This window comes from Lepisosteus oculatus, chromosome 21 (assembly GCF_040954835.1).
Source record: "Lepisosteus oculatus isolate fLepOcu1 chromosome 21, fLepOcu1.hap2, whole genome shotgun sequence".
Classification (NCBI taxonomy): domain Eukaryota; kingdom Metazoa; phylum Chordata; class Actinopteri; order Semionotiformes; family Lepisosteidae; genus Lepisosteus; species Lepisosteus oculatus.
This window is the reverse complement of record NC_090716.1, coordinates 3,787,415-3,810,101: the sequence shown is the minus strand read 5'-3', so window position 1 is coordinate 3,810,101 and position 22,687 is coordinate 3,787,415. Positions and strand designations below refer to the sequence as shown.

The 22,687-nt window shown below is 46.6% G+C and overlaps 2 protein-coding genes and 1 non-coding gene across 41 annotated transcripts in view; 1 reads left to right on the top strand and 2 right to left on the bottom strand.

Moving 5' to 3' along the window:
• mybpc3 (myosin binding protein C3) overlaps positions 1-6,144 on the top strand; it is a 49,022-nt gene extending 42,878 nt beyond the window's left edge. Inside the window, exons 28-32 of the mRNA XM_069181693.1 lie at positions 1,776-1,935; positions 2,217-2,353; positions 2,962-3,148; positions 3,738-3,780; positions 5,663-6,144. Of these exons, the coding sequence (XP_069037794.1) occupies positions 1,776-1,935; positions 2,217-2,353; positions 2,962-3,148; positions 3,738-3,748 (495 nt within the window). The 3' untranslated portion in view covers positions 3,749-3,780; positions 5,663-6,144. The remainder of the gene's footprint in view (positions 1-1,775; positions 1,936-2,216; positions 2,354-2,961; positions 3,149-3,737; positions 3,781-5,662) is intronic.
• A 4,529-nt stretch (positions 6,145-10,673) lies between these two features.
• On the bottom strand, positions 10,674-10,744 carry trnad-guc (transfer RNA aspartic acid (anticodon GUC)). Its single transcript has one exon. It is a non-coding gene; the product is annotated as a tRNA-Asp (tRNA).
• A 3,723-nt stretch (positions 10,745-14,467) lies between these two features.
• The window catches only part of madd (MAP-kinase activating death domain), an 84,348-nt gene continuing 76,128 nt past the window's right edge, over positions 14,468-22,687 (bottom strand). For 28 of the 39 annotated variants that reach the window (XM_069181653.1, XM_069181654.1, XM_069181648.1 and 25 more), the window contains 3 exons: positions 20,783-20,852; positions 18,120-18,166; positions 14,468-16,297 (listed from right to left, as the gene is read on the bottom strand). In XM_069181653.1, coding sequence (XP_069037754.1) covers positions 16,184-16,297; positions 18,120-18,166; positions 20,783-20,852 — 231 coding nt within the window. In that variant the 3' untranslated portion in view covers positions 14,468-16,183. The remainder of the gene's footprint in view (positions 16,298-18,119; positions 18,167-20,782; positions 20,853-22,687) is intronic. The other 11 variants (XM_069181674.1, XM_069181671.1, XM_069181679.1 and 8 more) reach the window with 1 other exon arrangement.

The following is a 22,687-nucleotide window of genomic DNA, read 5'->3' as shown; positions in this document are numbered from 1 at the left end:
TCAAACCACTCGATTCGGAATTTGTAAATTGTTTCCATACTGTCAATTAATTTGTTCTGTTACCAAGATTTAATAACTGCACTGAGAGACTGGGACTGCAGTGCCCCTTTAAAACCAGAAATGAATATATGTGTGTGTGTGATCTGGCAATACCGAAGCTGAACAATGTGCAAGTTTCTTGTTTTTGTACCAGATCTTTAGTAAGTGCTTGGTGAGGTTTCCTTCTAGTCCAGGAGTTTCCAAACCTGGAAATACCCAGGTTGGATAAAATAGGGGCCCTCTCATCTCAGCGCTATTGAAGGTTTGCAAATACTTATTGCGGGAAGGATCCGTCTTTTACCTTGTCATAGACAGACACCTCACTGAGAAGCCTTCATCATGGAACTAACACTGAACTAAGCCCTACTTCTCTGAGTTTATTATGTGGGGCAAACCAATGGAAAGCTTGAACTGAAGGCGGTACAGTATGTGTGCTATGCTGTAGTTTTGAATGGGAATGGGCTCTTGACTTTCCACCAGATCCAGAAGGTATCCTAGCCTCCTTGGTGACTCAGATGCCCAGTGAATACCTCCCTTGAACAATGTGTTCTGGAGCCCAGCTGTGTCCAACCTGCCTGGCTCAGCTCCAGGCACGCCAGCGGACGCCGATTTTCTAATCTTAGCTTCTGCCCTTTGGCAAATTTACGAGCTGCCTGCAAAAGAGTGACTTTGACTGTACTTTTTAAACTGGAAGGTTAAACACTTTGAAAGTGTCCAGCTGGTTCTCTGAGCTCAGCTCATTTCCTCCTGCCTTGTATTTCAATCCAGGCTGCATTAGCCTGGATTCATCTAAATACCAGGAATGCCTAGACTTTACTTCTATGATTATCACGTTTCAAATAGCAATTAGTTAATTAGAACTGCAATTTTAGATGTTCTACAGCTGTTTGCAACATGCTTCAACCCTGCCTATGCTGTAGTTTAGGTCGTAGTCTGCCATAGACGAAAGTGTTGTGATGGTTAGCACGGCTGCCTCGCGGGTCTTGGCTGTTAGACTCAATTCTCGACTTGGGGACCTTCTGTGTGGAGTGTATGTTCTCTCCTTAGGCACATGGGTTTTCTAAGTCTAATCTGGTTTCCTCCCGTCTCCACAAAGCATGAGGGCTGGGTAAATTGGTTGACCTTCTGTTCCTGCACGCATGTGTGCCCTGTGACCTATCTCGTGTGAAGTCGAGCCTTAAACCCTGGGCTTCTGTGACAGGCTCGGGCCTGGTACAACCCTCGCTGGAGTTCACCCTCTTTCTGATAAGAGACGGAGCCTCAAGTCAACTGCGATAGCTGTTGGTCAGACTAACGCAACTTTTCTGAAATCGCCATCATCCAGTTGCACGGAAAATTCTGGCACATTGGTCCAAATTGTGTCTGCGTTTACAGCCGATTTGTAATCTATAAATCTATACATGTACGTGCTAAGAGGTTACCGATGTAGAGGCAGCAGCTGTCTTTGCAAATTAAAAACGCCAGATAAGCAGGATTGATCTATTTTATTTATTTTGAGCAGGATTGTTCTTCAAAGCAGGTAGGAGAGGAGAAACTGGCCAGCTGGCACAAGGTTAATTTGGTCTTAATCCAGGCTGTGCACTTGGACAACACAAACTAAACGGGCGCAAGCCAAATGTGTTTCTTACCTGCTGGTGGCTGGGTCTGGAGTGCCGAAGGAGTTCCTCTGTAGAAACCAGACCCTCCCTGCTCAGGCCTATGCTAACGGCAGCTGCTTCCCGCTTGTCCCGCGACAGGAGTGGTTCACGGTCTACGAGCAGTACCGCCGTACCAACTGCGTTGTGTCGGACCTCATCATGGGCAACGAGTACATCTTCCGGGTCTTCACCGCGAACCTGTGTGGCCTCAGTGAAGAGCCCTGCGTGTCCAAGGACAGCGCGTACATCCAGAAGACAGGCAGGTCCCTCTTAATTATAATCCGGCGGCCTTCTCCCTGCAGGGGGATTCTGGGATGGAGTGGAGTCCAGGCCCGCCGGTTACCATCCCGGAGCCGTAGGTTTTACTGCCACTCTTTTGTTGGCGTGACAAGCAAGGAGAGAAGCTGAACCGAAAGTCTGAGAACCGAAGGTTTCCCAGACTGTCGGAAAATCCGAGATTGCAGGAGGGGAAAAACAAGTTAGGATGGAGTGGTTCTTCCTCTGCCCTTTATTTTGACCTGCATTTTGGGTGTTTCTCAGGGATTGTGTATAAACCACCTGTCTACAAGGAGCATGACTTCAGTGAAGCCCCCAAGTTCACTCACCCCCTGGTGAACCGCTCAGTGATCTCGGGCTACAACGCCACTCTGAGCTGTGCTGTCCGAGGCTCGCCCAAGGTAAACCGTCTTAATTAATAATAACCATGATGAGAAACCGAGTTCATAAAGCGCTTTTCATCCCAAAGGATACCTTTGGGCCATAATGCTCCAGCAGCCTCCATTATTCAGTGGAGAAGTGAGCAGTTGTTTCACTGCTTGAATTAAAGGGAGACCAAATTCTACAAGACCAGATCAGAACTTAACCAGGACACCAGGGTTAGCATTGCTGCCTCACAGTTCTGGGGCCCTGGGTTCAATTCCTGGGGTGCTACCTGTATGGAGTTTGTATGTTCTCCCCATGTCCATGTGGGGTTTCTCCAGCTGCTCCCTTTTCCTCCCATAGTCCAAAGGCATAGCGGTGGGAAAATTAGCCCTGGTGTGAGTGTGCCCATACCACGGACTGGTGTCCCATCCAGGGTGTACCCTGCCCTGGCCCATTGCTTGCCAGGATGGGCTCCAGCTCCCCTGCCACCCTGAAGGGTGGGTGGATGGTTTACAAAGTCCAGAGGCCCTGCCCAGCAATCTAGTGCGCTTAAAATTAAACTCTCCAGCAGGAGCAGACTCACATCTCCTTGTGATTGTTTTAAAAATTAACCCCTGTCCCCCCTGCTCCCACCCTCCCCCAGCCTAAAGTGACCTGGTACAAGAACAAAATGGACATCAGCAACGAGCCCAAGTACAGGATGTTCAGTAAGCAGGGGGTGCTGACCCTGGAAATTCGGAAGCCCTGTCCCTTCGATGGAGGGGTGTACACCTGCAAGGCCGTCAACGAACGGGGGGAGGCTTTGGTGGAGTGCAAGCTGGAGGTCAGAGGTCAGTGAGCCCCGATGCGTCAACGCTCGCTTGCCCTCTTGATTTCGTAGCATCTGCCAGCTGGACTAACTTACTAGCGATACCAGCATCCAGCTCAGCGAAATCAGTCAGAAAGACCTTTGGTCCCAGCAAAGACCCCTGTGGTATGCCACAAATTATATTTACCCCTTAGCTGGAATGGGAATTGCCCTGGCCCTGGTAAATTGCAATATAAGCAATATATTGTAATATATTATGAATATTGTAGTATAAGCATGGATACTGTTTATCTCACATACCCATTCTTGTTTTTTCTCATTTATTTTCTGTGGTTTCATAAATGCACATAGATGTTGATTCAGATATGATGAAGTGATCATCTTGCAAGCTGAACATGCTGAACAGACAGGAGGATCATATATGATCATGCGATAAAGTTTCATAAGTTTGAAAACTTATGTCAAACTATTAACATATCGTAGGGCCCTTTAATAAATCACTATATGATTAAAAGGACCAGTCTGGATAATGCCCAGTTTTCACAGATTGTCTGCTTTTTTCCGTTTATAATACCTGTGTCAACTATGTTTCTTCTACTCCTCTCTCTTAGTTTCCCAGTAAGCAACAGACTCTCCCTCAGCACTGCTCTGCAGGTAAGACCACCTCTGAGGCTTGCAGTCTGGAGTCCTGCAGCCCTAACCCTTTTAAAATCAGAAATATAGAACAGTCCAGCAAGTGTGTTGCTTTCTACAAGATCTTGCAGATTGTCCTTCAACTGATGAGGAAAGGCAGGAATCATAACTCTGAAAGAGCATACGAATCACAGCCCCTTTTGTAAGGAAAAACTCACATTAATCCTCAGGCTTCTGGCAGATTATTAACAACATGTTCAATAATAGAAACAATGTGACAGCCATCACTGTGTAAACATGCTGCCTTTTCCATTGAATGCTGTGTGGTTTCAGTATAAGAGGGCATTCCAGTCACAGTGATTCAGTCTGTGCATGTATAGTACTTACTCTTCCCAATACGATAATTCAGTGTTGCATGAAAATGTAGAATCCCCTGGCGATTCCACTTTGTTTTTCAGTCAGAAGGGGGGGGGGGGATAGGGAGGGGGGATATGTGTAGGTGCTTAAGTGGAAAATAAGTCGCTATCTTCAAGCTTGTACATGCGGGAAAAAAACAGAAGAAACAACTGCCAGCTTCATATCGCAAAAGCATTCAGCACAGAAAAAGCTGGCTGGCAGTCAGAGAGCTCCCTGGCCACGCATGTGATGACACAGGTCATTCTGACGGTTTTCTCTGTAAATCAGATTAAACAACAGTCAAGAATGCAATGCTTGTCTGACAGTTAACTGAAAGCTGGAGAGCAGCAGATACAGATCGTTGGACAAAGATCAATAAGAAACACAAGAAATAAAATCACCAGTATTAATGCATTCAATTGCATTACATGTGACTACAGGCTTTGAACAGTTTGTATTTTGTATTTCAGGCAGTGAACTGGCACAACTTAAGTGGAGAGGCAGAAAGATGGCTAACATTTAACATAACTACCATGTTGTGGTTCATGTGGTTAATATGCCAAAGTGAGGAAAGTCTGTAGCACTATACATTAAGTATACAGTACTGGTACTGACACAGTTGCAATGTTATTATACAATATTCTAATTTACTTCTATGCAATTGCATTATTTGCAGTTATATACTGTTGTAGGAACAAGTAATAGGTTTATTCCCTGCTGAAAAGAGAAGAAAGGAAAAAACATTTCCGCTGTAGAGCCTTCTTCAGGTGTGTGACCTTTTCTTCTCTTTTCAGCAGGGAATAAACCTATTACTTGTACCTTTGCAGCCTACGCATGCTGACACAGCTCCCCACCTGAACTATATACTGTTATATACTGTCCTCATTCTCTCACCTACGTGAAGCATATTTCACAGCCCAAAGCTGAGATTTGTGTCTTTTTCTACTTTCACGCCTGTTGTAGTGAAAATTCAGCAGTGGAATCTTTCCATTTGCTAGAAAAATAATGCAAACAAAACCTGCTGATGCATATGTATCAAGTGGCTATTGAGTCACAGAGCATGGCAATCGATAAGAAGCTTCAAGAAGGAAAATAATACTGCCTTTGAGGTGAGGTGTCATAACAGCCCTCAGGAATGTGCTGAATAGTGTATACACATGCACTCACTGAACGTCACATTAGCGGGCCTGATTAAAATTGATTAAGGCGCTCATTTGGAATGGAGGTTGATCTCTATACTTGACTAACAGACTCCAGGTCAGGCTGAGCTCTAGTCAGCCTGCGACCAGGCGTTTGAGCCTGTGGTGCTGTCAGTGAGAGCCGAGAGGCACACTGCTTCTACGCTTGATGCCAATTCTTCCACTGTGTAAAACAATATGAGGGTCACAGCCATGAGCTGAATGGGCTACTCCACAGCTCGGAAGAAAGCTTAAATTGACAACAACGGAACTGAAATAGAAACGAATGCTGCTTGTGTGCAACTGTTCATTTTGTCATTTCGTTCCAGTGATGGCCAGCAAGCCAGGAGGTTGGTCGAAATGAGATTACAGAGAGGGACACGCAGGAAAGAAACGGCACCGCATCCATTACCTGCACCTGACCCCCGCAACACTGGGAACTGTGCGACAGATTCGAAAATATTTGCTAGGCTTTCATTCACAGTATCAGCCTGGTAGTGCCTGTGCACCACTTGTAAAGAGACGACATCACACTTAAAAACCTTCTTGCACCTGCCTGGCTCTTTTGATTGGTAAAGTTATTTCAGTCTCACTAGATCATATATCTAATCTTAATTTTGGAAATTGTAAGAGCATTTGTAAGGAATTAAAACCCCATAGAATGCAGCCTCACGGTGTGATTTGTGTGATTTTCACAAACTCCACTAGATGTGTTTTTCTGCATGATAAGGTAGAACAAATAGCAGAGCACTGCAGATACAGATAAGAAACATTTGTTTCCTTGGACAATAAAATTCCCTTTGCATCTCAACCCTGTTCAGTTTAACTGTTGTTTTGGCTGAGGATCAGGTATGACAAAAATAAAACTGAAATTAGCAATGACGGCTGTTGAGGTGCAGCAGCGTGGTGGGCACAGCTACATAGGATGAATCTATAGCACACGTACAGTGCCGTACAGCCGCAACAAGAATCGACAGTGATGGATCTGGGACTTTCAGCAGGGTTTACCAATCCCTTGAGCAGCGAAGGACATAGGACATGCAAAAGGCACAATATCGAAGGAAACATTCTGTAAAAATGAACCTGCAATCTGGGAGGACAAAGAAGTGTTTTAAATTTCTCTCTACCTCCTTGGATTCAGACGTGCTGTGTTCTGTGTAGGAGGTTAGGAGGAGTGTGGCACAGCTGCTGATCCGAGGGCAACTCCGAAACTGATCCAGCAGTTCATACCCATTACAAGTCCTGTCTGACCCTTTAAGAGCCAGAGGTAATTTGACAAGTAGAAAACTGAAATATATTAAGTTGGCATTTTGAAAACAAATTTCAATCCGCAGCATTTCGCAGCATTGGAAAAGCAATTAACATACAATTAAAAAATCACAACATCAGCGGTCTTTGGAGTAACGTCACCAATGCCGTTACAAAATAACATTTCAATCTGATTTTGGGTCGGGGTTCCCTGTTGAAAGTAATAAAATAATAATAATAACAACATCCTTACTTATAAGCACTTTGAGTGGAGTGTCCAGAAAAGTGTTTTACAGGTAATGGGGATCCCCTCCACTCCCACCAGTGTGCAGCCCCACCTGGCTGATGCTCCAGTCCTCTCACACACACCAGCTCTCAGTGGGGAGGAGAGCAGAGTGATGAAGCCAGTTCAGAGAGGGGGGTTATTAGGAGGCCATGACTGGTAAAGGCCAGGGGGAAATTTGGCCAGGACACTGGGGTAACACCCCTACTCTTTTTGAGAAATACCCTGGCATTTTTAATGACCAGAGAGTCATGACCTCGGTTTTACATCTCATCTGAAGGACGGCACCTTTTTAACAGTATAGTGACTGGGACACTAGGACCAACATGGACCGCAGGGTGAGCGCCCCCTACTGGCCCCACTGACACCTCTTCCAGCAGCAGCCTCAGCTTTCCCAGAAGTCTCCCATCCAGGTACTGACCAGGCTCACACCTGCTGAGCTCCAGTGGGCTGCTAGTTGTGAATTGCAGGGTGAAAGTGGCAGCTGAATAGGCGTTCCTCCAGCCGGAAGAGCTAAAACAACTCCTGATCTAAGGCATCTATATATTAACCAGATCATAACCAGAAGGACAGTTTGCGTTAATCAGTGGCCTTGGGAGGTGACTTATGCTACAGTTGCCTCCTTCGCTTAAAGGGTTTCTATTTTTCTGCTGATGAAGTCATCCCTCACGCAGCAACTGATCCTGGCATGACGTTCCTTTCTAGGAATGTTGTACCATCATTAACTCTCCGAGCTGTCTAGAGGTTTAAGAGACTGTATTATGATAGCGCTAATACTCCTGGCATGAAGACTTTGCAAAATCAGCAGAAACTCGCAGTCCATAACGGGGTTTGACATTAAAGTTGCTAACTCTATAGAATATTACCCTTAGATTCGGAGATCACCAGCCCTCCACTGTTCTAACGCCACTCGGAAAAGCCTCTCCCAGTTTCCAGTAATGAACATCAAAGTGCATACACAGTACGCCTTGAACTGAGAGTTATGTAGGTTTAATCAAGTATTGTAACTGGTAAACCTCTGCTTTAATTTGAAAAGAGAATAATGAACCAGGGGACACAAACTACATGTCGGTGTATTTAAGACAAAGAACCCGAGGGCACATTTTTTTTTCATTTAGAAAGTGGCAGGTTTTAACTGTCTGATCAATTAGCAATCAAACGGGAAAAGCTGGCCAAATTCTTCCTTTCGCAGTCTTTCTTACGTCTTCCAAGCCTAAACACATTTTTAACACACACACACAAAAATAGCCTTATGAGCCAGCAGCTACTTCCAGCTAAAAAACGTCTGCAAACCTCCATATGCACCGCAGTGGGCCGGACCCCAGGAGAGACCTGAGCAGCAAGCAAAGCCGAGATGAAGCGAGCGAGCTGACGGCGCAGGGGGCTGGCTGTGGCGAGGCGGAGCCCAGCTCGTGAACGAGAGGAAGTGTAAAACAACCCCCCGCCGTAAATGAGCACTGACAGTTTAGGAGAAGGCTGCCAGCACACCGGGCCAACTCTGTGTCACAGCCCTAACGGGGCCGAACAACGGAGGGCGAAAGAGGGCAAGATCCTCGGCATGTGTGTGGATTTAGTAGAGGGGATCATGAATGCCTAATAAAAGATTTTAAGAAACCATTTAAGAAGGGGGGGGAGGGAGATAAGCTCCCAGGAATGGCTGCTACTGTTTGTCATGAATGTCAACACTATTGGCTTAGATCTCAATACATAGGTGGATACACTATGGTGCTGGCAGGCAGGCAGTCCTCTCCGTTTTGCAATGGTGCATCAATCCATCCCTGCATGGCTTCACTCTTGCCAGCTCTAGCATGCCTGTGCTCCAACTGCCCACAACTCAGACGAAAACACTACAGACCTATAAGGATAACAGGCAATGAGCAGGTTTTTATCCAGGAAACTTTTAGAGAGAGAGAATGTATTGAGTGAGGGATCACAACAGCTCCTGCAGAGTCACTTAAAGCAGGTTTTCCCATAATGTGTAGAGGATGAGCACAAGGGGATTCGTCGACTTAGCATATAATGCAGTAAGTGAACACCGGAGATGTGGCTCTCTTTCCGCTGGCGGTCCATTACTTCGGCTCAAGCTCTTCCGTAGAGTCGCAGTGTGCCGACACGCACAACCGAACACGGAGACCATCGGCCAGCTGATGTAAATGACTCACGCTTTTGGTTTGTCACTCTCGATCACGGCTGCCCAGAAAGAACAGCAAACGGAACACGCAGTCTTCACATTTCCTCAAATAAAAACTTGATGCGTGTCACAGCGAAGGACCGTGCCATTTCGCACAGCACTGTGCGAGAGCACGTCTGGGTTGAGACCGCGCGGGTTTGCCGGCTGATTAAATTATAGCATCCCATGTTTTAAAGCTTTATTTAAGGCTGCAGCCCGTCGACACAATGCAGGGCACGCTACAATCCTGTGGCGCGCAGGTCTCATATGACACGGCCCACGACCGGAGCAGGACACCTGTCAGATGTCGGGGATTGAGAAAGTGCGTCGGGTTATTAATGTAACAGCTAGGAGGAGGGTATTAAAGGTCATACGTGTCCAAGCGTAACATAACACTTAATCGCAATTAATCAAAATGATAAGCTAGGAAAAGGAATGGTATTTAGTGCTTAAGGACTTTGGCAAAGTGTAACTAGAATCAGTATATCAAAGCAGAGCACTGCAGCAATGCAAATTTCAAAATAAAACTGCATATCTAAAATACACACTGTGGCCTTAGAAACACAATAAACAAGTGTTTGAATTAATGGCATTTAGAGTGACATTTAGTGCCACTTATTGCATACACTGTATGTACACACACTGAGGCATGACACAGGAAAAATTCTGATGACACCGATAAAAGGACTGTAGGAGATTAGCGTTCAAGATGTAGCTCACTGTTATTAAACAAGTGCAGTCTTTGGAATAGCCTTGCAAGGTCCGAGTGAGCTGTTGTGCACTACCTGTGATACTGGGGTGTGGCTAATATTAAAATGAGCTGCACTGCCCGAGACCCACCTCTGAAACGGCAAAAGTGTTGCGCTTTTGAAGGATATGAAAAGAAGAGGATGACAACGGAACAAAAAGCAATCCAACTTGGTTATTGTCTAAAAATACAAGGAAGAAACCGGATTTAGAACCACACCTTCCTCTGGTTGTGGTACCTTAGAGATGTCGAATTATCAGAACGCTGAATGTAGAATAATTACACCCTGCTGCAAATGGAACTAGAATTCAAGCCCATAGTAATGCACTGTTTTATAATTAATAATAATTGCTTACACTTATAGAGCGCTTTTCTGGACACTCCACTCAAAGCTCTTTACAGGTCATGGGGATCCCCTCCACCCCCACCAGTGTGCAGCCCCACCTGGATGATGCGCCAGTCCTCTCACACACACCAGCTCTCAGTGGGGAGGAGAGCAGAGTGATGAAGCCAGTTCAGAGAGGGGGGTTATTAGGAGGCCATGATTGGTAAAGGCCAGGGGGAAATTTGGCCAGGATGCTGGGGTAACACCCCTACTCTTTTCGAGAAACACCCTGGAACTCCTATTGACCACAGAGAGTCAGGACCTCGGTTTTACATCTCTTCCGAAGGACGGTGCCTTTTTTTACAGTACAGCGTCCCCGTCACTATACTGGGGCATTAGGACCCACACAGACCGCAGGGTGAGCGTCCCCTGCTGGCCCCACTAACACCTCTTCCAGCAGCAGCCTTAGCTTTCCCACCCAGGTAGTGGCCAGGCTCACACCTGGTGAGCTCCAGTGTGTTGCCAGTTGTGAGTTACAGGGTGCTATGGCTACTGCCGAAAGCCACTGCATTGGCCAGGAATCGAACCCGGGCCTCCCGCGTGACAGGCAAGAATCCTACCACTGAACCACCAATGTGCGATTATGCTGTTGGTGTTTTGTAAGGATCGAGACTTTTAAACTGCCTTCTCAAAAGCACACGGTCAAAATACTGGCACAAAACAGGGGATGTCATTCTGGCCAAATTTTAAGTGATTAAAAAAAGAGAGAGATGCATTAAACGATGTTCCTGAGGTTCTTATAATCCCCCTGTGAGAGCTCTCCCCAGCCCACCATGCTGCCATCTTGTGTCACTCAAATTAAAAAAAAATATAATTCTGTTTATTTTTAACTGCAAAATTTCAGTTTTGGTCCTTGAATTTAAAAGGCCGAGGCCTCCTGCGGCACAGCAAAAACGCAATGAGGACCTTCTTTCACAAAATCGAAATATAAACCCATCGAAACATGACGAGACCAATCCCGGAGCTCAGCTGCTTTTCTAGTTACCCTCCTGGACGAATATACTGTATTAAAAGACTACAGAGCTGTGGCTGATATGTCACAACAACTATCTTTAAAGTCCCACACTTGTGTCGCCAGGCTGCTGTAAATGTCTGAGAGCTGCAGATACACAGTACTGATAACCCAGAGCACTAGGTGCTGCTGACGAGTGCTGAGCTGATGTCCTTCATGCTACAGTCAGATTTCACCCCTGTGCTTATATATAGGGGGAGGATTCGTCCTTATGATCAAACCATGCGATATTTTAATTGTAAGGCAAGCAATCCTGGGCAGAACAAACACATGCTCTTCGAGAAAATCTACTGCACACGGATGCTGCGATAGCTCACACGAAAATGCCCACTTCTCAAAAGAAACGAGAGTATAGGACACATGCCCTCTGGTTTTTGTCCATCACTTTCAATTAACACCAGTTTCCCAGCTGAAAAGGGCACGGAGGCATGCTTCAGGTGAAAAACAAACCGTAGTTTAACCCGTAGAGAGACTATTTCACTGGAAGTGTGGATATGAAACGCACTGTTCCTGTAAGACCGTTGTGGACACAGCTGAAACACGAACGTGGCTTTTCACGGCAGGGGTGTCCAATTCTGTTTACTGCAGGGTATCGGATTTTTCCTGCAGTGATTGTACAGTAAGTGCCTAGTCCCAGAGATGAATGCCTCTAACTGGGTTTGAAGAGTGATTGCCAGTTTGTAAGGCATTGCCAACTAAGAGAGAAACGGAAAAAACCGCAACACCTCCTCCCTGCGGACACAGAATTGCACAGGCCCGCTGTCCCAGGACATTTGCAGCTCAATGCCGCCCCCTGCGGGTCACCATTGGTCAGGTCCATTTCGGGAGAGGCGCTCCACGTTGAGGGCGACAATGCTGGGCATGTCTTTGGCACCGAGAGGCCTGTTCCAGACGGACATGTGGAATTCTCCAGGTCCCCAGACGCAGCTCAGCCTACTGTTTCCAACACGCGGCAGTACATAACGGGCGAGCTCCTGATGACTAGAATTCCCCTAGCCTGAACCCAACCGCAGGCTGGCCTCTGTCCTCAATGAGCAAGCGCCAGCACTCGGGGCAGATTGCAAACTCACAGTGCCCAGGCACTGTAGGTCAACCAGCTCCTAAAACAAAGACAACGTTACCTGCTTAGTTCTAAAGCTTTTTTTCTGCTCATCTTTCACAGTGTTGGGCAAAAACCTCTTAGACTGCAAAACCCTCTACCGCAGTAACCCACTCAAGCAAACCGAGCACAGCTTCGTCTTAAATTTAAAGGGGCTTTTTTCTTTTTTGAAGATATCGCGGCCAAGTACATACTCTTCCCAGCAACAAAAATAACTTCTCAAGGGCAGGAGGTGTAATGTTTCGATACACACCAATCCACACGGCTCTCTGCGCAAATAGGATTTTGTTCTTTTAAGGAGGCAAGTCTGTGGGCAGGCGTCAAGTCTTTAAGAGTCCTGCCCTGTGTAGAATAATGTGACCCGGCCTTTTAGAAACATTCGCCATGGCTTTAAGCAGGAGGACTATTATGTCTACTAAGTAATCTCACTGAAAGCTCCATTATCTAAGAATATCACTGGGCGGGACTATACGACTGCACCATGACAGGTGGCACCAAGCCTCAGTGGATGACGTATTTCCAAGCAAGGTCGTCCGTTTCAAACCTGTGAGAGTCTGGGTCACCTGCAGCCAGGAACTCCCCCCAAGTCCTATATTCCAAACAGAATCTTGACAAGTCTTCCAACTAGGTAGGATCATCAGGAACAACAAAAATGACCACGAGGCCTGGAGAGTTTGGAGCCTGCAGTAGGACCTGACTTCGAACTAGAGGGTCATGGGTTCGAGTCCCAGGTGGGACATTGGTGTTGTATCCTTGAGATGGGCCCTTTGACTTCATTCGACTCGTGAGGTTGAAATAAAGTATTAAATAAGCAAAAGAGGGCTGAACCATGTCAGGCTGCAACGGATGTCGGATCCAGGAAGCCTGTCTGTGGAGAGCCTAATCCTACGAGATTATTCTTCAGAGACCTCAGAAATGCAGAAAAAGCCATCTCAGTCCCACCTGTTAACAAGACCACTGGGTGCTCTTCTCATTGCACAGAGTCTGGCGGAGGGGTGAGGCTGGTTTCCAGGGAAACGCCTCCCCAGCTCCTACAGCCATAGAATCAAACCCCACCATCGCTGACACCGAGAGCACGGGAGGCTGTCGTCAAGGCACCTTGGATGCAACGGATGTCAATAAGCAAAGGTTTTTTTTATTTGCCCCATTTTACCCCCCAAAAGGAGGACCGTCAGTAGAACTTGCGATACAGGACCGCTGCAAAGCGCGCAATGACCATGGCTCAGATGTCTGCACTAAATTCTGCTTTACTTGAATTCATTACTGAGACCCCCCCATGCATCAATTACAGACTACTAACACTCATCCATCCACCCATTTTCTAACTGTTTTTCCCAATTCAGGGTCTCGGGGGAGCTGGAGCCTGTCCCAGCATAGCAACGGGCACCTATCTATTGGGTGCAACCTGGATGGGACGCCAGTCCATCACAGGAAACGCAGACCTGCAAAAAATCACACCAGAGCCAGTTTTCCCCAAAAGCCACTTAACCTGCTGGTCCAGTACGTCTTTGGACTTCGGCAAGACGGCAATGCTGACCCCTGCACCACGGTCATTCCAATGGTGCAATGCTGCCCTCTGGTGCACAACTTGAGCAATAACTATTACCCACACATCCCTATTACACAGTAGGACTAACCCTGGCGGTATTTTTTTTAAATTAGTATCAGAGTTAAACCTGACATGCCTGAGGAAGGCTCAGCATTTGAAACAGTTTTTCTTTCCCTTAACTTTCAACACAGAACAAACTTTTCCTAATTATTTTAATTAAACCCCAAAAGGAAGCAGGAAGCTTGATTTATGGTCACAATTCAAACAGGAACATTGCATAATGTACAGATGTTCAAATGCATAGTTCACAGTCCTGCACATTTTTAAAACTAAACCTATTACCATCCCCAAAGTTCTCTTTTATTCAATTAAAAGTTGCATTTCAAGTTTACTTGCACATATTCATCAAATCTGAACACACTAGGAAGGGTACACAGTTCTCGTTAGAAAACAAAAAAAGAAACCGGAACATAAATTGCATACATGGGATTGTCATGCTGAGAAAGCCCTCCGAAGAACCTTGAATTCTCCTTCAATAATGTTTAACCTTTTTGGGAAAAAAACAAAACAAAAATTCCTGCAGGTGATTCACTCAATAAAAGGTCACAGACAAAAACAGGCTGAAAGTTCACTTCAGAAATTCCGGGCTGGTCATGTTTTATTCGCATATTGCCAAAGCTGTACAATTTCTATAAATATTTTTAATACTGAAATATTTACATCAGATGTCCCCATTTCTCTTCAGCAGCACACATGGAACGGTGAATTCCGTACTATCTCGCCACCCACCCCAAACCCCAGAGGTGCAGTGTACCCCAGGAGAAACCTCATCTGGTTCTGAAACTCAGTATTTACACAGCAATCTATTCCCCTGTTATGTCAACGTATCGAGGGGATTCTATTCGAATGGAAGAAGTCAGCTCTTGTGCATCTACAGCACTTGACTATTAAAGACAGAACCAGTATTTTTCCTCTTCTAAAAACGTACACAAGAAAAAAAAACGTTTATAACTACATTTATCCATATATCATACATGTTGGGAACATTATCACAGCACACAAGAGAAACCCCTCTTCCAGCTTCTAAGCTATAAACATGGGTCAGCACTGCCTATATCACGGTAGTCTTTACAGTCATAAACAGTGCTTCTAAATTCCCTTGTAACAGCATCTTGTGGCAGTTTTTCACATTTATCCATATTTCCTTATAGTATTTATATACAGTATAAGGTTTTTCTTTTCATTCTTTTGTTTGACCCAAAACAGTTTGCTTCAGCAACAAAGTCTGTCCATTCTACCGTGACATCTACTGTATATACACCTGAATCTAGCAGACAGATAACAGCACATGGATAGTGTTTCTCTTTTCTGAGGTGAAATGTACAGCTTTTTTTTTGTTGTTTTCCAGAAGTAGAACATGCATTTCAATACCATCGACCACGGACATAAATCTGATAATACAGTAGTTTAGCCTCTAAAGGCAAGCTAGGTAAGATCACATGACCTAAAAATCACTCACAACATTTTGGATGCATTGAAACATTCAAAAAGCAACAAAGCGGACAAGGGAAATTCACTTTTATCCTGTTTAAGAGGAGATCCTGACTGATTTTGCTTTTCGGAGCCATTGTTAACTTTGGAGTCTTAGGAACAAACTGACAGTACAGTGACCACCAGCCCTGTGCTTTTTAAATGTTTCATTAGTGCAGGTGTAACAGGTTTGTGCTTACAACATCATAAAGCAAGAGTAATATATCTAATCGCATACTCAACATGGTTAAGAGAGAGGAGCTCCAGGCTTTTAAAAAGCAACAGCGTGACACGGGATCTGTACAGTTGCTTTTGCCGAAAACTGTGAAGAGTCCCTGCCGTCCGATGCCAAGCGCTTTCATTCAGACCGAGGGAGAGCAAAAATCTTTAGGCTACTGTGAGGAAAAACAAACCTCAAGGGAAATAACGCCTAGGCGCCCTGCAAAATGGAAGCTGTTGTCGGGCGTTTCTTTTTTTGTTTCGTTCCTTGTTTGGGTTTAAAAAAGAAACATAAATACATTCAGAATCCCACTTTAAAAGAAGCAATGGAAGTGGCGATAGTTAAAACAGGAAGAATGACAAATACACACAGGGGAATGATGACCCTTGACCCCTGACCCCTGACCTCTCCCTCCCTGACACACACGCACAACAGGGACCGGCACAGAAATAAAAAGAAATACCAAGGCAAGAGCGAACTGTTCTTCTGTACACTAAAACTGGAGCCGGGCCCCGGACAGGACAGGACAGGGCGAGGGAATGGGGGGCGCATCGCCGCACGCAACCCCACGTGATGGCCCTCCCAGCAGAGGAGGGGCGGCGTGGGCTAGCTGGGCACAGGCCGCGGGCACAGGGCTTTCGGTTTGCTCTCCACCTCCTTTCCTCGGACCGCCGCCATGTAGGAGAAGAGACACAGCACGGAGTAGCAGATCTGGTGGGCCTGTTGGGGGAGGGGAGGTCAAAGCACAGAGACTATTTAAAATCAGGAGCAGAAGTATTCAAACAGACGTCTGTGAAAGACGCGCAGCGCACCGGTGGACAATTCCCACAACTCCGCCCTCGAGTTCCGCCAGCAGCCTCTACTTCATTCTCTTCAAAAGTTAGACACATTGCATTTAATACAGGACAAGAAGAAAGCAGAGCACAAAGATTTAGAAAGAAAACCACGATGGACTAAAACATTATTTGACATTTTATCCCGCTGTTTTCTGACCATTTTATTCAATACAGGGTCATGGGGGAGCTGGAACCTGTCCCAGCAAGCAACAGGCACAAGGCAGGATACACCCTGGATGGGACGCCAGGCCATCACAGAGCAAACACACACAGACACGCTCCCAGCTGAGCCAGTTTCCCCAGAAGCAAACTAACCTACCAGCATGTCTTTAGACTGTGGGAGCAAACCGGAGCACTCGGAGGAGACCCACGTGAATATGGGGAGAACATGCAAACTCCACACAGACAGCACCCCAGGAATTAGTTCACCACTGTGCCACCCCTTTTACATTTCACGCCCACTGAATTTGGAATTAGCTGCTCCTTCACTGCTCGGCTCACAGCGACGACTCCTGTATACGCAGGGTGAGGAGGGGCAGATGAGCTCTCACTAGTAACAGATCGGACTGGCTCGAACTGGGGTTCCCCAAGCAGCTGAGCACTACTGGCCCTGGGAGAACTTTGGGGAACCCCAATCACCTGTGACATGACCCCAAGCTAGATCTCTGGGCAGGTGTCTACACTGGCTCAGATGCATTACTGAAGGGCTGAGGAGCAGTGTCTGCTAGCCACTGCTGGGTAACCCCAGTCCCACATACTGTATATTTGAAGGGAAAATACATTTAAAATAATAATTGCTTACACTTATATAGCGCTTTTCTGGACACTCCACTCAAAGTGCTTTACAGGTAATGGGGATCCCCTCCACCCCCACCAATAATCCACCTGGATTATGCGATGGCAGCCATAGTGCGCCAGAACGCTCACCAAACATCAGCTCTCAGTGGGGAGGAGAGCAGAGTAATGAAGCCAATTCCTAGATGGGGATTATTAGGAAGCCATGATTGGTAAGGGCCAACGGGAAATTTGGCCAGGACGCCGGGGTTACACCCCTACTCTTTGAGAAATGCCTGTAAAAAAAGACTGTGCCATTACAGAAAGCCCAGGATTAAGATCCATGTCCTGCTACACCGTGAAAAACGAACACTACACTGACACGTGCAAACTGCCCACCGTCATTCCAAAATAAGAAAGAAACTGACGATTATCCAAGGGAACCTTACCAGTGAAGGCAGCGAAGTTGCCACAAGTCTAATATCACTATTATAAATTATTCCCCCATTTCCCCACAACCAATTCAAATCGTGAATTTGTTCAAAAACGCAGGAGCCAAACCAAGGCAAGGCATATTCGTTTGACTGCATGCAAGACTTCCTCCAGCAGTGTTGGCACAAACGTGCTCTTGATGATCGGTGGGGGGGTAAAGCCGCACAGTTCGGTTTCACGGAGGGGGAGCGTGTTAAACGCTACACACAGAGCTTGGGCTTATGGAGGCCCAGATCTGCTGCAGCGGAAGCAGGCTGGTGGGGAGGGTGAGGCACAGCTACCACTGGCTGATCCCTCTGAAGACTTCCTGCCAGTGAGCAAGCCAAGCCTGACACTACCCTCCAGCCCCCCCCCCCGCCCCCTCCAAAGGCACTACACGACCCCTGACCTTCTGCAACCCCGTGCTCTGGGAGGAAACTGAGGCGGAGAGTTCTACTTACCATTGGGGTCTTGTATTTGTGGATCACCACTTCTTTAGTTTCAGGAACTAAAACCGGATGTGCAAGAGACAAAACAAAGAATTCAACACAGGTGGAAGAGCCAGCGACACCAAAAAACTGAACACGTCAGGGTACAAGGCAGTGCAAATTATAATAAGAAAGGCAGTTCAAACCGCATACACCAACACACAGTCAGGAGTACACCAGGTGTCTGTCTTTGAAGCCTAGCAGAACATGTAAGACCTACCAGCGAACTCTGTCTCCCACATCAATTTATAAAAAGAAATGACAAAAACAAACTGCTACAGAGTTTAAGTGATATGAAGTGTTTTTCGCTACACAGCAGGGTTTCAGGAATTAATCATGTATAGTATATCTCCATAGGAATGTGGATACTAAAGTTTGGCAAAACTAAGTCTAAGAAGCTTTATTTTTTCTGGAGTAGGCAATATGAACCATACTTTTTTTTAAATTTGCAGGCTGGGGGGGGATTCACATCATGGATTTCGCACTAGAAACTGCAGCTCCGCAAGGGCTAAATGAAATGACACTTGTGTACCAGCTGCAGCAGAGATACTGACTGCAGGAGAGATGAAGACAAGGTTGTATATTCATCAAGCTGCCCGTAGAATTTGGCTTGCCAAAATTCTACGGGCAGCTTGAAAAAGAAGCCTCTCACAGGGATTCATGAAATTCCAGACCTGGAATAACACAAGGTCTAGGAATCAGCTGGCAGGGTGTGGGAATGTCTGACAAACACTCTGTGTTAATACTACATTACTGCCTCTCCAGAATGTCACAAAGATACATTTTCAGCAAACTATATACAGTACGAATGAAATTCTTAACTTCATGACCTGAAACAGTGTGGTAGAACAGCTCTGGATAATATTTTTTATGCTGTACATGCTGCCACACTTTCAGAAAATGACCTGCGCCAGTGCCGTTTTACGTGGGAGAGCACTGAAAAACTAAGAACAGGAGGCACTTTTTTACGCTAAGGGGTGTAGGAGTGTGGAACAAGCTACCCAGCCGTGTTGCTGAAGCCAATATGGTGCAGCGGAAGACAAAAAACTGTAGAACGAAAAACAGAATTTCACTTAAAAATTAAAAGCAGAGAAGCAAAAGGATATGAGTGTGAGTGAGTCTGCCTGCGTCTACATTACAGCATGCTACAGAACCGTCACCTTAAGGATGAAAACGGGGAGTTTTTACCAAAACCCGAGGGGGGAAAAAAAAACTCTCAAAGCAAAAAGACTTAAAACAATCAAGCTGACAACAAAGAATCATGTGTCTTGGGATTTACATATCGAGACTTTTCATTAGTAACTGTGAGAGAATGACTGGGGTCTGCTCAGTGCGATCAGAATGGATAGAGGGAATCAGCACTCCTTTTTACTGACCTGGTCTGGAGAAGACCACTAAGAACCCCTATAAAACAATACCCTGGCTCTGTTTTCTTAAAGGGCAGCTTTTAAAGAATCGCAAAAACGACCCTTAATTAGCACAAATCTTGACCTCTGCATTTTTTTAACAGGGTGCATCTCTTCCGGGAAGGTGTCTATGCTCCGTATGTTAACATAGGCCCCCCCGCGTTGGACAAAGAAAAAAGGAATGCTGATTTTCCAGGAAAATTAATTCGAAATAAAAAAAAACGAGAACCCAGTAATGTCGTCGGTCATGGAGAAATGGGGTGAGTGGGGCTGAGAGAGGTCCTGACACACAGTCGAGAGAAACATGTGACAGCACTTTACCTGCTGGAGAATGAAGGTTTTCATAGCAGCGAAGGTGAGGGAACGAATTACAAAAAGAAGCACAGAAACACAGCAGTAACCCAAACCAGCACAGTCCTACCCAGAGTGCCTCCTCCCCGATTCATATTAATGCTTAATGTGACTGTGGGGTGCACTAACCCCCCTCTTTCCCTCTCCCTTCACCCTTCCTTCAGTGTAGTAAAGGAACCCCAAACCCTGAGCCATTCACAAGGACATCAATGAGCTACACTGCCACCGTATTGAGCCTACTTCAAACATGCTTATATATGCATACAAGTCCAAGGGCCGCGATATTTCTCCTTCAACGCCGCTTGCTGTCGTTTAATGGAAGCATCTTTTTATACAGGCTTCACAGCACTTCTGCAAAGGTGAACTTTCCTGCAGGCACTTCTTAGCTCATTAGAAAACTAAGGCCAAGACTATGCATTCACTCCTCCTGATAAAGACCAGCCTGATCTAATTTCACAGACGCACTGTAGCCTTTTAGGCAAAATGGGCCTCAATGGCTTGATTCTGCTTGATAAAGCACAGGCAAGCACACCCAGAACAAGGGGGAGCTCGGGTTTAGCTTCTCCAGGCACCCATCTAACACAAATCCCTGCACGGGATAAAGACCATCCATCCTGCAAATAAAATGATAAGGTCTATGCAAATAATCAGGCGAAGTCCACTAATGCAAGGTGCAGTACAACATAATGCCTCTGTATTTCTACCTTAATGATTAAGATCTATCACTGACAAGTTCTAGACCCTACAGTAACCACTCTGTTGAACTCCGTTCTATGGGTGCTCGGCTTCCAGCAGATGTAGAGAGGAATTGTGTGGTGATTCTGAGTTACTGCCATGTCCATGTCGCGTACAAACCTAATATCAAAATAATGTAATTACCAAATTCCTCCAGGACAAAGACTCCTTTGACTGTATTGCACTTTTTAATGTGACTCAGCTCTATGAAAACCTAAAACGAAAAAAACAAACAAACAAACAAACAAAAAAAAACAACAAACAGAAGAAACAGAAAAAGGAAACGTTAGCAAAATCGTTTCAGAACCCCGCAAGGGGAAATAAAAACAAAATCAAAAACAGAGCACGTAACGCACGATCAGACTAGACAAAAACGTCACCCAGAGGGAAACGACGACGACGACGGCGACCACAGAAAACAAAATGGGACACCACACTACGCAAGCTCTTTAATGCACGGGCGCAGGGGTGGCCAGTCCTGGTCCTGGGGGGGGGGCGGTGTCAGCCGGTTCTCTGCAATCAGCAGCACCAGCAGAGCTGGGAGGGGCTGGTCAAATCGGTCCAGTAAACCCAGTAAGCTGCTGGTTTAGCTCGCCGCGACGGGCCGAGCTGGACTGACGAACCCTGTGGGGCTGACCGGCCCCCTCCAGGACCAGGAGTGGACAGGACTGCTAGCGGAACAGGAACGCCACACCGAGAACGAGGAGGGAGACGCCAGACACAGTAGAAAGAGAGAGGGGGGGGGAGGACGCACACAGAAATCCACAGATCGGCCACACAGCTCAAATCAAAACGTCAGGAGAAGAAAGGGACAAAACAGGTGGGGGGAGGGGGGAGGTGGGTTACAGGAAATAAAATTCACTGCTAAGAAGCAAAGATAGCAGAAGAGCAATACCTTCCGCTCCTTGCAGGGGGAGAGAGCATGGAAGAGAAACGGCTTGGATTAATATTGGATACAGAGAGCAAGTTACAACCCACTGAAGGTGAAAGACAGTGCTTCGCTGCGACATGGGCAATATCGGACCAATTGGGGAAATCGTGGACCAGTAAGTACCAATAACGCCATAAATCAATCAAGCAAATCGGTATGAGCCACCCCCCTCCCCCGCCATTCTTTAAAAAGCTAAGCCACCCCGCCCACCCCTCCCACCTCCATGCGTCCTCCTCCAGCAATGAGGGCTGGTGACTGCATGAGCACGTTACAGTCTGAACAGCGCCCCCCCGCCCCCGCTGCATAAGGGCAGCGCTCCACAACAGCCAGCAGGGGGCGAGGGGGCGGGCTCCCCCCCGCCGCAGCAAACCGGGAAAGTGGGCTCAATCACTGGCACAGGCTTGTTCCACAGGGCTCAGTTTGGTTCCTGCTACGCTTGTTAAATTACTGGAACAGGTAGATGGAAGACAGGCTGGGGGGTGGAAGGGGTGTGCTGTGACACGCCTGTCCACTCCTAACTGGCTTCTCTCTCTCTCAGCCGCCAGATGACAAAGGGGTCGCCTCTCCCCTTTACCAATGCTTTCTGGGATACAGGGGACTTTCTGGGGTCAGACGTTAAACTCAACAGGCGGCAAGACTTCCGAGCAAGACTGGCCGGAGAAGCAGCGCTTTCCGAGCAGCTCGACCGATACAGTACCGCCGCCGGAGTCCAAGTTATCTGAGATCGGTGGACTCTCCTCCGGATTTTCCTGCCGAGGGGGACGATCCAAAACGCCCTGCTAGAGCAGGGGGAAAGGGGTGGACTGTGAGCAGGAGCCCGGGTGAATAGGCTCCGGCGAATCGAACAGGGCCGTAAGGAATAGCCGCACGGAGCCCAGGGAAAACAGGGGCAGTCCAACAAGCCCGGAACCCGGACTTGAGGAGTGTTTTACAACATTGCAGTGGAAGAACGAGTAAACAAAAGCAAAGCATAAACCAAGGAGTGGGAAACGGACAAAATATTATGCCAACTATTTTATGTCATCTTTTTTTTCCCTACTGTGTTATTTCTTATTTCGTTCAAGCAGCTCAAGGACCTACTTCAAGCACACCCAAAAAAGGCTCCACAGCCAAAACGC